General features: G+C 40.5%; 1 protein-coding gene across 7 annotated transcripts in view; it reads left to right on the top strand.

The window, feature by feature from the left end:
• LOC114224128 (acyl-CoA-binding domain-containing protein 5-like) overlaps nucleotides 1-14936 on the top strand; it is a 61413-nt gene extending 46477 nt beyond the window's left edge. For 6 of the 7 annotated variants that reach the window (XM_088026029.1, XM_088026030.1, XM_088026027.1 and 3 more), the window contains 3 exons: nucleotides 6153-6197; nucleotides 6521-6630; nucleotides 12948-14936. In XM_088026029.1, coding sequence (XP_087882155.1) covers nucleotides 6153-6197; nucleotides 6521-6630; nucleotides 12948-12960 — 168 coding nt within the window. In that variant the 3' untranslated portion in view covers nucleotides 12961-14936. The remainder of the gene's footprint in view (nucleotides 1-6152; nucleotides 6198-6520; nucleotides 6631-12947) is intronic. The other variant, XM_088026033.1, reaches the window with a different exon arrangement.
• The last annotated feature ends 219 nt before the right edge of the window (nucleotides 14937-15155 follow it).

The following is a 15155-nucleotide window of genomic DNA, read 5'->3' as shown; positions in this document are numbered from 1 at the left end:
ATGACCTGAGCCAAAGGCAGACGCTTAACGGCTGAGCCACCCAGGAGCCCCAGGATTGTTCAGAGAATTAAGTAAAATACATAGTACAGTGCCTGGAACACTCATGTGACATTTACATATTGTCACATGACATGATGATGGTGACGATAATAGCGATGATAGTAAGCCAGCTTGGTTTCCTCCCTCAGGAAGTTCACAGCCTTAGAGAGGACCTCACTTAAATAATTCTCTGTCTTCATATTTTCTTCGCAATGGTTGCAACTGTATGGGATTTTTCCTCTCAAACATCTTTTCCAAAAAATTCAGTAGGGGCGTCCGGGTGGCTCAGTCGTTAAGTGTCTGCCTTCGACTCAGGTCATGATCCCAGGGTCCTGGGATCGAGCCCCGCATGGGGATCCCTGCTTGGCGGGAAGCCTGCTTCTCCCTCTCCCACTCCCCCTGCTCCTGTTCCCTCTCTTGCTGTGTCTCTCTCTGTCAAATAAATAAATAAATAAAATCTTTAAAAAAAAAGTCAGTAATCCTTATTTTAATCTCGCCATAGAATGGTAAATAGAACTTCTAAATATGTAAAAGCCACTGATACCAACAAAAATTCATTGGTCGACTAAACTTTTGTCAGACTCCTGCACTTTCTCTCAGGCCCATCTCTCCACTTCTGCCTTGTAAAATCCAGTTTTATCAAGAACCCTGCTCCGTCAGTTGAACCGGGCGGGCTCCTCATCCTCCACCAAGCCCAGGTGATGTCTGAGATCGCCCTGGCTCGTCTTCAGCACGAATCCTGTTAGGTCGGTTTAGCCAGAATCTTCCTTATCCCTGATGTTTCCTGTTAGGATTTTCCATCCACTGATCCCAGCCCTACTCCTTGATACGAAATTCCCCCTTGCCCATGCTGCGTTGGGAGTTGGACCCCCTCCGTCTCCCCCTACTGTAGAAGTCCCTATGCCCATAGTGATAGCCCCTCCTCCATTGAAGAAAGTTTTCCTAACTGTGCTTTCACACGTGTCCCTGATTTTTTTTTTAACAACGTGTATGGATAAATATCATTAAACCAAAAAATTATAATGCTACTTATACAGCTAGTGCCAGTGCTGCGTAGATGGAAGAAAGGGTCCTTGGGAATCTTCATTTATCTTTCCAGACCTTCATTACATAGAAAAAAAAATCTGCTAATAGTTACCATTTAATAGTTCTGACTCTACCTTAGTATTTGTTAGTAGTTGCTGCTTTAATGAGAATAGTGTCATCACATTGGGATTTGGTCACCTTGAATTCCATTCAAATTCACGTGGACTAACGTGACCTTAGTTAAGTCAGCATATACCAGGGATCCCAATTTTGTAAATCTATCCTTTATTCTGAAGAAAGTGCCATAAGGTAAATCTCCCGGTTAAATATTATTATGCCTTGGGGCATCTAAGTGGTTCAATCGGTTAAGCATCTGACTCTTCGTTTTGGCTCAGGTCACGATCTCAGGGTCGTGAGATCGAACCCCACATCGGGCTCCGCATCGGGCTCTGTGCTCAGCAGCAGTCTGCTCAAGATTCTCTCTCTCTCTCTCTCTCTCTGCCTCTGCCCCTCCCTGCTGCATGCTTGCGCGTGCGCACTCTCTCTTTCAAATAAATAAGTAAATCTTTAAAATATATCGTTATGCCTGCAAGGTACAATTACAGATAATATCATAAGATCATTCCCTTGTCTAGATTCTTTCAGCACTTGCAATTTGATTATACTCTTCTTTAACACCTTAATGGTCTGTGAGGACTAATGCAACATCTGGAGGCAACTAATTTAGTTGTACCTGTAAGGTATAGTCATCCTGGGTACTGGGGTCCTTGAGATCATATGACTTCTAAGAAGGAAATTTAAAGTCTGTCTCTTCCTTACCACTTCCTGCTGTTGGTTCAGTATACAAGCCTCTGTGCTGTACCTCGAACTTGCCCGCAGGTGCCCTCCCACCCTTGGTCTTTGCACTTGCTCTTCCTCTCTACTGAAGATTGTTCTCCTCAACCCCCCGACCCTGCCCCCCTTAGCCACAGAACATAGTTTTCTTTGTTTAGGTCTTTGCTCCAGTGTCAGCAAAGCCTTCTCTGACCACCCTATTTTTTTCTCTAAATTTTTTATTGTTATGTTAATCACCATACATTACATCATTAGTTTGTGATGTAGTGTTCCATGATTCATTGTTTGTGCATAACACCCAGTGCTCCACGCAGAACGTGCCCTCTTGAATACCCATCACCAGGCTAACCCATCCCCCCACCCTCATCCCCTCCATAACCCTCAGTTTGTTTTTCAGAGTCCATCGTCTCTCATGGTTCATCTCCCCCTCCGATTTACCCCTTCATTCTTCGCCTCCTGCTATCTTCTTTTTTTTTCCTTAACATATATTGCATTATTTGTTTCAGAGGTACAGATCTGTGATTCATCAGTCTTGCACAATTCTCAGCGCTCACCATAGCACATACCCTCCCCAATGTCTATCACCCAGCCACCCCATCCCTCCCACCCCCACTCCAGCAACCCTCAGTTTGTTTCCTGAGATTAAGAATTCCTCATATCAGTGAGGTCATATGATACATGTCTTTCTCTGATTGACTTATTTCACTCAGCATAACACCCTCCAGTACCTTCCACGTCGTTCCAAATGGCAAGATCTCATTCCTTTTGATGGCTGCATAATACTCCATTGTATATATATACACCACATCTTCTTTATCCATTCATCTGTCGATGGACATCTTGGCTCTTTCCACAGTTTGGCTATTGGGGACATTGCTGCTATGAACATTGGGGTGCATGTACACCTTCAGATCCCTACATTTGTATCTTTGGGGTAAATGCCCAGTAGTGCAATTGCTGGATCCTATGGTAGCTCTATTTTCAACTTTTTGAGGAACCTCCATACTGTTTTCCAGGGGGGTTGCACCAGCTTGCATTCCCACCAACAGTGTGGGAGGGTCCCCCTTTCTCCGCATCCCCGCCAACATCTTTCGTTTCCTGACTTGTTCATTTTAGCCATTCTGACTAGTGTGAGGTGGTATCTCACTGAAGTTTTGATGTGGATTTCCCTGATGCCGAGTGATGTTGAGCACTTTTTCATGTGTCTGTTGGCCAGCCATTTGGATGTCTTCTTTGGAAAAATGTCTGTTCATGTCTTCTGCCCATTTCTTGATTGGATTATTTGTTCTTTGGGTGTTGAGTTTGATAAGTTCTTTATAGATTTTGGATACTAGCCCTTTATCTGATATGTCATTTGCAAATATTTTCTCCCATTCTGTCGGTTGTCTTTTGGTTTTGTGGACTGTTTCTTTTGCTGTGCAAAAGCTTTTTATCTTGATGAAATCCCAATAGTTCATTTTTGCCCTCGCTTCCCTTGCCTTTGGCGATGTTTCTAGGAAGAAGTTGCTGCGGCTGAGGTCGAAGAGGTTGCTACCTGTGTTCTCCTTTAGATTTTGATGGACTCCTGTCTCACATTGAGGTCTTTCAATCATTTTGAGTCTATTTTTGTGTGTGGTGTAAGGAAATGGTCCAGTTTCATTCTTCTGCATGTGGCTGTCCAATTTTCCCCACACCATTTGTTGAAGAGACTGTCTTTTTTCCATTGGACATTCTTTCCTGCTTTGTCAAAGATGAGTTGACCATAGAGTTGAGGGTCCATTTCTGGGCTCTCTATTCTGTTCCATTGGTCTATGTGTCTCTTTTTGTGCCAGTACCATACTGTCTTGATGATGACAGCTTTGTAATAGAGCTGGAAGTCCGGAATTGTGATGCCGCCAGCTTTGCTTTTCTTTTTCAACATTCCTCTGGCTATTCAGGGTCTTTTCTGGTTCCATACAAATTTTAGGATATTTGTTCCATTTCTTTGAAAAAAGTGGATTGTATTTTGATAGGGATTGCATTGAATGTGTAGATTGCTCTAGGTAGCATTGACATCTTCACAAAGTTTGTTCTTCCAATCCATGAGCATGGAACGTTTTTCCATTTCTTTGTGTCTTCTTCAATTTCTTTCATGAGTATTTTATAGTTTTCTGAGTACAGATCCTTTGCCTCTTTGGTTAGATTTATTCCTAGGTATCTTATGGTTTTGAATGCAATTGTAAATGGGATCGACTCCTTAATTTCTCTCTCTTCTGTCTTGTTGTTGGTGTATAGGAATGCCACTGATTTCTGTGGATTGATTTTATATCCTGCCACTTTACTGAATTCCTGTATGAGTTCTAGCAGTTTTGGGGTGGAGTCTTTTGAGTTTTCCACATAAAGTATCATATCATCTGCAAACAGTGAGAGTTTGACTTCTTCTTTGCCGATTTGGATGCCTTTGATTTCTTTTTGTTGTCTGATTTCTGTGGCTAGGACTTCTAATACTGTGTTGAATAGCAATTCTGACCACCCTATTTAAAATTGCAAGACTTGGGCACCTGGGTGGCTCAGATGGTTAAGCGTCTGCCTTCGGGTCAGGGCATGATCCCGGGGTCCTGGGATCAAGTCCCGCATTGGGCTCCCTGCTCCTTGGGACCCTGCTTCTCCCTCTGCCTCCCTCTCTCTCTGTCTCTCATGAATAACTAAATAAAATCTTAAAAAAATTAAAAAATAGATAAATTAAAAATAAATAAATAAATAAATAAAATTGCAAGACTCTCCTCTCCAACATGTCTCATTTCCTCTCCCTGTTTTCCTTCATCTTTTTTTCCTCCCTCCTGTTTTATTTTTCTTTATGGTGTTTATCACTACCTGATATACTGTATATTTTACTAATTTGTTCATTATTATTTGTATCTCTCCATTACAGTATAAGCTCCATTAGGGCAGCACTTTTTGTCATTTTGTTCCCTGTTGCATTTCTAATACCCAGAGTAGTAACTGGTACATAACAGACGCTGAGTAAACATTTACTGAATGAATGAATCAATCAATGAATGATCTTATTAATTTTCATACCATTTCTATGAAGTTACAATAAATGGAGAAACTAGAGTAATAAGTTTCCAACAATTAGTATAAGGAAACTTGTTTTCTGGATGAGCCAAGTTGGAATATAAATTTCCTCAATTAAGTTGAAATTTTTCTGCTTAGTTTATACATCTCATTGAAAAACCGACAGTATTCCTCCGCGCAGGAAAGGTAACTATGTGAGGTCAGGAATGTGTTAATTAACTTGATTATGGTAATCATTTCACAATATGTGTATGTATCAAATTATCACACATATATATTAATTATATTTCAAATTATATCTTTTTTTAAAGATTTTATTTATTTGACAGTGAGAGACACAGCGAGAGAGGGAACACAAGCAGAGGGAGTGGGAGAGGGAGAAGCAGGCTTCCGCGGAGCCAGGAGCCCCATGCGGGGCTCTTTCCCAGGACCCTGGGATCATGACCTGAGCCGAAGGCAGATGCCGAACGACTGAGCCACCCAGGCGCCCCTCAAATTATATCTTAATAAAGCTGGAAAAAAATTTAAAAAATAAACCTACAACACTAACAGTTCATTTCTCATATTTATCATACCTCTTGTGCTATAGTTTTTCATAAATTTTCAAAACAGATCTTTGGATATGATTTATAATTTTTTTAAAGATTTTATTTATTTATTTGACAGAGGGAGAGAGATAGTGAGAGCAGGAACACAAGCAGGAGGAATGGGGGAGGGAGAAGCAGGCTTCCCACCGAGCAGGGAGCCCGATGCAGGGCTCGATCTCAGGACCCTGGGATCGTGACCTGAGCCGAAGGCAGACACTTAAGGACTGAGCCACGCGGGTGCCCCATATGATTTATAATTTTAATAATAATCAAGGCTGCAGTTCTCAGATGTGTTTGTAAATTGGTAATTTTTTTGGAAATTAAAGAATAAGAAAAGTTGATTAGGTAGTGTAATAACAGTATAAAAGAAGTAATGGTTTAGATTAGTTTGAGGTTTTATTTTGATAATTTTATATAATTTGAACTATAAAATATAAAATGTCAAAGGTATTTATTTGGCCAGCAATTTTGGGGACCTTGTTATTTGGCCAGTATGGGTTTTAGGACAATTGAAGCATGGTTAGCAGAATAAACTAATATTTTAGCCTTTAAAAAAAAAGATAGGAAATAGAAAAATTACTATTTTTTCTCATTTTGTCCAAGCTAAATCACTTTCATTTGTATTTATAGGCAAAATCGTCCACATTACAGACCAGTAATCAGCCTCCGTCACAAGTAAGAAGTTCTTAAGTCTAAGTCCCAGGGTTTCAAATAACTTAAAATAAATTTAGGTATACAAGGTTCTTAAAGTATTCCAAATGAAACCTACCCTCTAGAGCTTTGAAGTTACAATATACTTGTTATATGTTTAAGTCTGAAGTACTCCTGGGAGTCTACTTACTGAATTATGCTCTTAGGTACAGCATACCTCCCTTCTGTTTAGCAGGACTGAGATTTGTTATTAAGTTTTATATTTTCAAAATTATGAAATAGTATGTTTTTATGTTTATACATGCAGTGTGTAATAGACTGGTGACCAACTTATTTTATTTTCTCAGAGACCATCTTGGTGGCCCTTCGAGATGTCTCCTGGTGCATTAATTTTTGCTATCATATGGCCTTTTATTGCCCAGTGGTTGGTGCATTTATATTATCAAAGAAGGAGAAGGTAATGTAGTTTTATGATTGACAATAGTTTGCAGAGTCTTATAATCTATAGTAGAAAGAGCTTTCAATAGCAGTGAAGAGGATAGGTCTGTTTTATAGATGTATTGTCAGACTGGCCATTCTGTACCGATCCCGAGACTGAACTATCTTGGAAATGATACCTAGTGGATTTCTAGTACCTGTTAGACTTAAAAAAATTAAAGTCTGATGGTTATTTTGGGCTCTTTGCTAACATTAAAGGACCACAGACAATAGGTAGGGAAACAAATAATGCCTGCATGCTCTTTGAACTGGACATTGACATTTCAGAAGACTTTTAGCCTGGTGTTGACTATCTCTAGAAATAGAGATTTTTCTAATTTGAGGGCCAATATTCCAGTTTGGGATGCCAGGAGATACCTCAAATAGGCCTGAGAATAATAGATTGGGATCCTTGAAAGGGCTCTGAGATTGTCTAGGTTAGGAATAACCTGAGGCTCAATCTCTTGGGTTCATTAAAGCATTTTTTTTTTAGACACTACGTAAACTGAATTACTTCACATGGCTGGGCAAATAGACCATCGTTTACCCCACTCATGGCCTCACTTACTATGTTTTTGGTGTTTTCATCACCATGTCCCATTAAATAACAACAGATGGGGAGAAGAAATAGGATATTTGATAATTTTAAGTGCCATCTCAAATATGTGCAATAGAGACACATTTTTAAAAATCTACAAGTTTAAATAATTATGGGTATGCTGTTCTTCTACCAAAGAACCCAAGTCCCTAATTAACTGTATTTGCTATCAAAAGCGGAAATGAGGCATTCGCCCTTCTCTTCTCTGAAAGGGATAAACAGCACACTAGTTAACGTAAGTGCTCCAGTCATAATACCTGATGGCAGAGAAACCGAAATGCATCGGGATTTGGGTGAATCCTTTTAGTCTTCCCGTTTTCTGCTTATGTTAAGACAGTTTGACTTATGTTCGTAAGAGAACTAAATAAGTTCCGTGGTACATTCATGTTCTTGGAATACACCCGCCCACTTGAAAAAACTTGAGTAGGAGTTCAGAAACAAACACTGCTCTCACACTGTTATTTACCTCTTTTCTAAGTCATTTTTATAGATGTCATTTCAGCTGTGTGGAAGGTGGGTGGCAGGGTTCGATAAACCTTAGTTTAAGTCCTTTCTTTTCTTCTTTTTACACATTTTACATTTCTCCCATGATGGTCGGGTTTAGTGCTATGCGGTAGTTTTTTTTTTTTCAGATTTTATTTATTTGAGAGAAAGAGAGTGAGCGAGGGAGAGCATGGAGGGGAGCGGGCAGAGGGAGAGGGCGAAGCAGGCTCTCCACTGAGCAGGGAGCCTGACGGGGCTCGATCCCAGGACCCTGGGATCATGACCCGAGCCGAAGGCAGACGCCTAACGACTGAGCCACCCAGGTGCCCCTCACACAGTGTTTTAAATTTTAATTTCCCTAATAAATGGAGAGAAAAAGGACCCAACCTTTTCTCACTATTTCGTAAGAATGCTAGATTGAAGCAGCAGGACACAATGGCACTAAAGTTAGGTGTTGACATAATTGGCAATGTATTTAAAGTTCCTTTTCATGTTTCCTCTGTTGAAAGTTGAGGATTGGAGAGTAGAGAAATTTGGCACAAGACAAAAACCCTAACACTTACTTGGGTTAATAATTTATGTTATGCTTAAGTTTGCAGCAGCTTATCACTTTATTAACGATGGAAAAAACAATGATTTTGCTTCAGCAGTCACCAAAAATTGCAGTTTTTCCAAAAAGTTTTTTTTTTTAAAGATTTATTTATTTATTTATTTGACAGAGAAAGACACAGAGAGACAGGGATCACAAGCAGGGGGAGTCGGAGAGGGAGAAGCAGGCTTCCCGCTGAGCAGGAAGCCCGATGTGGGGCTCGATCCCAGGACCCCAGGATCATGACCTGAGCTGAAGGCAGACGCTTAATGACTGAGCCACCCAGGCGCCTCCTAAAAGTATTTTTTTAAGATATTCCTTCCTGGTAGACATCTACACCATTTCTCCTAAGTATCCCTTTCGATTACTTACAGATGCCTCTGAATGGAGAAACTCTTACCTATTTTTTTTAAGATTTTATTTATTTATTTGATAGAGATAGGGAGAGGAAGAGCACAAGCAGGTGGAGTGGCAGGCAGAGGGAGAGGGAGAAGCAGGCTCCCCACTGAGGAAGGAGCCTGACGTGGGGCTCGATCCCAGGACCCTGGGATCATGACCTGAGCCGAAGGCAGCCATTTAACTGACTGAGCCACCCAAAGGCCCCACTCTTAACCTATTTTTTTTTTGATGTAGTGTTCCATAATTCATTATTTGCATATAACACCCAGTGCTCCATGCAGAATGTGCCCTCTTTAATACCCATCACCAGGCTAACCCATCCTCCCACCCCCTTCCCCTCTAGAACCCTCAGCTTCTTTTTCAGAGTCCATCGTCTCTCATGGTTCATCTCCCCCTCCGATTCCTCCCCTTCATTCTTCCCCTCCTGCTATCTTAACCAATTTTCAATACTCTACTTTGTTATTGTTGAATCTTCATCAAGTTTTCAGTATGTTAAGTGTTTAGTCCTTCCAAATTACCAACTATTTAGACTGTGCAACTGCATTTTGTTTTAAAGATTATTTATTTATTAATTTATTTGACAGAGAGAGAGAGAGAGAGAGACAGTGAGAGGGAACACAAGCAGGGGCACTGGGAGAGGGAGAAGCAGGCTTCCCGCGGAGCAGGGAGCCACACATGGGGCTCAATCTCAGGACCCTGGGACCATGACCTGAGCTGAAGGCAGACACTTAACGACTGAGCCACCCAGGTGCCCCCGCAACTGCATTTTGATGAGATAGTGAGTTTTTTTTTTTTTAAGATTTATTTACTTATTTGTGAGAGAGAGCACACGGAGAGGAGGGGCAGAGGCAGAGGGAGAGAGAGAGAATCCCAAGCAGACTCCCCGCTGAGCGTGGAGTCTGACATGAGGCTAGATCCTAGGCCCTGACCTGAGATCATGAAACTGAGCTAAAATCGAGTTGGATGCTCAACCGACTGAGCCACCCAGGTGTCCTGGATCAGATAGTGTTTTATGTATTATTTGTTCATATATGTAACAAATTAACTGGGGTTGGAGATAGAGCCATATTTGATATGGAAATACATTTTGGCCTTGAGGGGACTTAGACATCTTTTCATCTGGAAATGTGCAGCAATTTTTTTTTTAAGATTTTATTTATGTATTTGACAGAGAACGACACAGCGATAGAGGGAGCACAAGCATGGGGAGTGGGAGAGGGAGAAGCAGGCTTCCAGACGAACAGGGATCCCGATGTGGGGCTCGATCCCAGGACCCCGGGATCATGACCTGAGCTGAAGGCAGATGCTTAACAACTGAGCCATCCAGGCGCCCAGTGTGTAGCAATTATTAATCTGACAGTTATATAGGAATGAAAACTAGAGAGCAGTGTGTATGATTTGCAGGAGATGGGTTCTGTGTTAGAGATGAGGAGAAAGATCCAGAAATCCAGTTAGACTGGGAAAGGTGTGGAAAGGAGTGGGTATGCCCTATTCTTAATAGGAATAATCCTATGCCTCGACCCCTCATACAGTGTCTGTGGGCTTTCAATAAATGTGTGCTGAGGGCATGACTGAAGGCCCACTATTTGTAGGAGTTCACACGGAAGTACCATATGATATAGAAAGCTTTCTTTCTATTTATTTATTTATTTTAAATGTTTTTTTCCCCCATTTTATTTAATAAATATGCATCTGGGTACAAACACACTGAGAGAGTTCCATATATATGTAAAATAAGTAGCTGTCTATTTGCGGTAAGCTTTTTGAAAAGACGTTTGTTTTGTTTCCTTAAACATTCAAAGTAATGTGTGAGGTCCACTGCTTGATTCCCCCCCATCCCCCACCCCCCATCCCCCCCCCCCCCCCCCCCCCGTGCAGAAGAATCTAAATTCAAAAGTAAATTACTCGTGGGGCGCCTGGGTGGCTCAGTGGGTGAAGCGTCTGCCTTCGGCTCAGGTCATGATCTCAGGGTCCTGGGATCGAGCCCCACATCGGGCTCCCTGCTCAGTGGGGAGTCTGCTTCTCCCTCCCCCTTTGCCTGCCACTCCCCCTGCTTGTGCTCTCTCTCTCTGTCAAGTAAATAAATAACATCTAAAAACAAAATTGTATTATCACTCTGCAGCAGATCAGAAAAAAACCAAAAAACAAAAACATTTTTTCTGAATGTGGTATGAAGAGCAACACCTGCAGACTTCTTGTTCAAAAATTGGCCCTGCGCAGCCTCTGTGGTTCTTCCTCTACCCAGTTACCCAACCTGACCTTTCTAAATAAAATTATCCAGGAGTACAATACTAAAAGCAGCCCTATTAAGTCCAAAAGACTACCCTTAAGCTATTACTTTGAAGGGAAGCATGTTTCTAACCGCTTTTCTTTATCATTCTGCCCAGGTTCATAAATATGCGTGTAGTTGTCTTGGGGCTCTGAGCTTTCAGTAGCGAGGTTCTAGGAACTAGGTAGGTGTGGGGAGGATTTCTGCAGGAATACTCTTCAGGTGGAGCCTGGGGCAGATGGTCCTGCCTCGAAAAGTCCAGGTTTCTGAGGAGGGGAAAGAATCCATCAGTCCAGCCGAGCAGATCCTTGAGCAGGCAAGGCGAAAGGCATGTTTCCCTCTACCCTTAATCTGTTGTTTTCTGTAACTGTTCTTATCACACCATACCCTACATTTTGCAAGTTAATTTAAAAAGAAAAAAGGACAAAAAGATCTCAGGAAGAGTCTTGAAAAACATTCTAAAGTTCTGAAAATAGTGATGGGGATTTATGTCTATTTACCTATTACAGGAGAAGATTGAGGATTAGAGAGTTGTGTGCTTTTTTGTAAATCTGCAAAGGATTTTGTGTAGGAATCTACATCACGTGGGTTGTTAGTAAGTGTCGTCGCTAACTGTTCATGCACCTTCCAGCTAACATTTCTGCTAAAACCTCACTCGGGCTGTTAGTCTTCAGAACCAACCCGCAATTGTGGGACGCCTTGGTGGCTCAGTCAGTTACGCATCTGCCTTCAGCTCGGGTCATGATCTTGGGGTCCTGGGATCCAGCCCCAGCCCCACTTTGGGCTCCCTGCTCAGTGGGGAGTCTGCTTCTCCCTCTCCCTCTGCTCCTCCCCCCGGCTGGTGCTCTCTCTCTCTCTCTCTCTCTAAATAAATAAATAAATAAAACCTTTAAAAAAAGAAGTACCACCCACAATTCTGTTCGGGCTCCAGGCGCCTTTTTTTTTTTTCTTCATGACTTGAGGGCTGTCCTTATGTTACATAATATGAAAAATGATCTGCTCATTTAAAATGTCAGTCCTGCCAAGGAAGTGTACATAAGAGGTTTTCTACAGAAGATAATGGCTGATGGTATTATCTAAAATATCACTCCTGCCAAGGAGGTTGCATAAGAGCATTTCTGCAGAGGTGAGGAATGAATCTGTGATGAGAACGTTCCAGGCATTTTGGCATCTTGAGTTGTGGGGAGGGAATAGAGATTTCACCGCTGTGGGACCTTTCCCAGACCTCAGATCATACGTGAATTGTTTTGTGCTAACAAGCCCACCCTTCTCTGATCACTCGTTCATTCTGCTATCACTAAAACTGTCACATTATACCTTTCCAAACTTAGTTTATATATCTCCCTCTCACACCCAAGCTAACCTGAGAGCTCTTCTGAGAACTGAGAGCCTGCCTCATTTATGTTTGAATCCCCAGTGCTTGGCACAGTGCCCGGAAAGTAACAGACACAAAATATATGTTGACTTTTTTTTTTTTAAGATTTTATTTATTTGGTTGACAGAGAGAAAAGAGCGCATAAGCAGGAGGAGCAGCAGGCAGAGGGAGAGGGAGAAGCAGTCTGCCGTCTGAGCAGAGAGCCTGACCCCAGGACCCTGGGATCATAACCTGAGCCAGAATCAGACACTTAACCAACTGAGCCACCCAGGTGCCCCAATATATGTTGATTAAATGAGTAGTCTAGGTTGTATATCTGTCAACCTTTTGTAATCTTACTCAGCTTTTTTTGTTTCAGAACTTTTCCAAGTTATAAATTAATTCCCAAAACTCTGAATTGCATTAAGCCAACTAGAAACGGATGAGAAGTAATTTCTTAAGAACTGTTGGTAATTTTATGGTTTGATTCTGAATGTGAATATCATTGTTATGTTATCGTTCAAAGAATTCTCTGGTATGGATGTGTTTTGTATTCAGGTTGCATTTATATTCATAGGAAATTGGTTTTTACTTTGTTTTTAAAGAAAACTGAACTGAAGAAAATGATATTTTCCCCAAGAAGACTACTGGGCCTGAATGACCTCAGAATGAAATGGAACATGGAACTCACAAGAAATCTTAGTTTGTGATGATTACACTTCTTTTTGTCGTCCAATAGTTTGGTTTATGTACCTATATACATATATAGATATTTTGCACTACACAAATGATAACATTTTAAGGACTAATATTGCTGATACTTGAATCATTAATCTCAACTAGGTTATAAGTAGCATACATAGATTTGCCCTACCCTTGAACTTGAAGGACATTAAATTATTAATTATTGTTTGGTAACATGTTTACCTGATTATCTCCCATAGGGAACTATAAGCTGCTTTTCCAAGGTATAGTTGTGATAATGAGATGAGATTTGTAACTGGATATTTTTAATTTTCTAAATTAACTATGAGAAAGAATGCAAACCAGGAGTGAATTTCAAATGAGATTAAATCAACTTTCTGTCTTAGTCACTGAATTGCCATGCCAAGGACTAGAAAACTGCTGGAGAATCTTCTCCACATCCACTCCGTGGGCTGCCCCGAATCCCTCCTGGGCATTCACAGCGCTGACTTTAGTGTTTAGGCGCCCTTATTACAAAGTAGAGCCCTACATCCGAGGCGTACTTTTTCCAAACGAACGCAGACTAGACATAACCTGCTGACAGGAATGATGAAGAACCGGCTGCAAGTAGGCCTGGAAGTACACTCTGAGCCTGTAGCTCATTGGTAAGATTTTCTCCAGCCGTATACATTTATTCCTTTGTAATCGCTTTTCTGTAACTGAGGATATCTTGTTTCTGCTTCATAGGGTGCTTTGAAATATAAAATGAAAACTTATTTATACTGTTTTTACAAAGGTCAAAAAGGAAACACATGAAAATCACTTTTCTGCAACTGGTAAACTACGCAGACTGGACTCCTAACCTCTTAGTGCCTCCGTTTTTCTCTCATTCAAAGGCATATAATTCAGTTACTTCATTTTTTTCCCCAAATAACTAGAGATCCGTTTTCCCTTCGGGGTATAATATTTGAGATATACCTATTTCACAGGGTAACGGAAGGATTCGCAGGCTAGCAGGCCATATGCTTCCATATGAGTAAGGCACACCCAACTAACGTAAACTTAAATGTCCCCCGTTTAGACTAAAAAGAAGACTGTAATTTAGATCCTTGAAGGCTTTGTTTGGAATTATTCTTCATGTATACCTTCCAAAACTCCATTTATTTAGATGTACCTTGTACTCTAAAGATTTCTCTCATTCAAAGGCATGGTAGCAAATAATTTTTAAGCATTCTTGGTATGTATGATGTTGGGTTAAGCATCATGTGTTCAGAGTGTTTTTAGTAAGAAAGTAATCCATCCGTAGGATAGAGGGTGGTTCTTTGTTTGCTTGAAGAAAAAAGTATAAGAACATAATTTGCTTTTCCCAGACTCTTTTTTCCTTTTTTTCATGTAACTTGGTGTTTTTTATTTTTTAATCACATCTTGACTAAAATGTGTCTATCTAAAGGGATTACTAATATTTGCTTTTTAAAAACTGTTCTCTAGTTATTTGGGGAAAAAAAATGAAGCAAGTAACTGAATTGTATGTAAAAATAACATTTAAACCTGTGGATCAGGGATTATTTTCAAAAATTAGATATCAATTTGGTATCAGAAAATGGTGACTTTTCTCTTTAGTAAATCAGTTAACTAAATGCCAATTAAGAATGGAAGCAGAGGTGATTCATTACAGGCACTGGGAGGTGACTGACTCCTAGGGATAACCATTTGTATCCTATTCCAAAGTCTTATTTTATAGTTTGAAAAGCACTTTGCACACAGTTCTTGTATATACAAGTAAAGATGTAATTATGGGATATAGTGTGACTGTTTTGTTTAATAAGAGCCTCGTTTAAAATTTTAAATTGACAGCTGGTATTTTTTTAATGATCTACTTCTTTTCTGTTTCTTTATTGTAAAACTACGTTAAAAATAAAAGGTTAATGAGAAGTGCTATGGTTTTTATTACTTGTTACTGCTAGAAGTACATTGATTATAAAGGATTAAACGAGCAGAAATAGTGGGAATTCATAGAACGTAATCATGCCTCTTTCGGAATAAAGCCATGCTATTACATACAATTTCATAAAAGTCCCAACGTGGGATAAAGTAGAACTCCTTTAGTCATTTGGTTAAGAATGTTATTG

This window comes from Eumetopias jubatus, unplaced genomic scaffold (genome assembly GCF_037043125.1).
Source record: "Eumetopias jubatus isolate StellerSeaLion01/CBP00866 unplaced genomic scaffold, mEumJub1_p1.0 scaffold_8, whole genome shotgun sequence".
NCBI lineage: Eukaryota > Metazoa > Chordata > Mammalia > Carnivora > Otariidae > Eumetopias > Eumetopias jubatus.
This window is presented reverse-complemented; position numbering and strand designations above follow the sequence as displayed.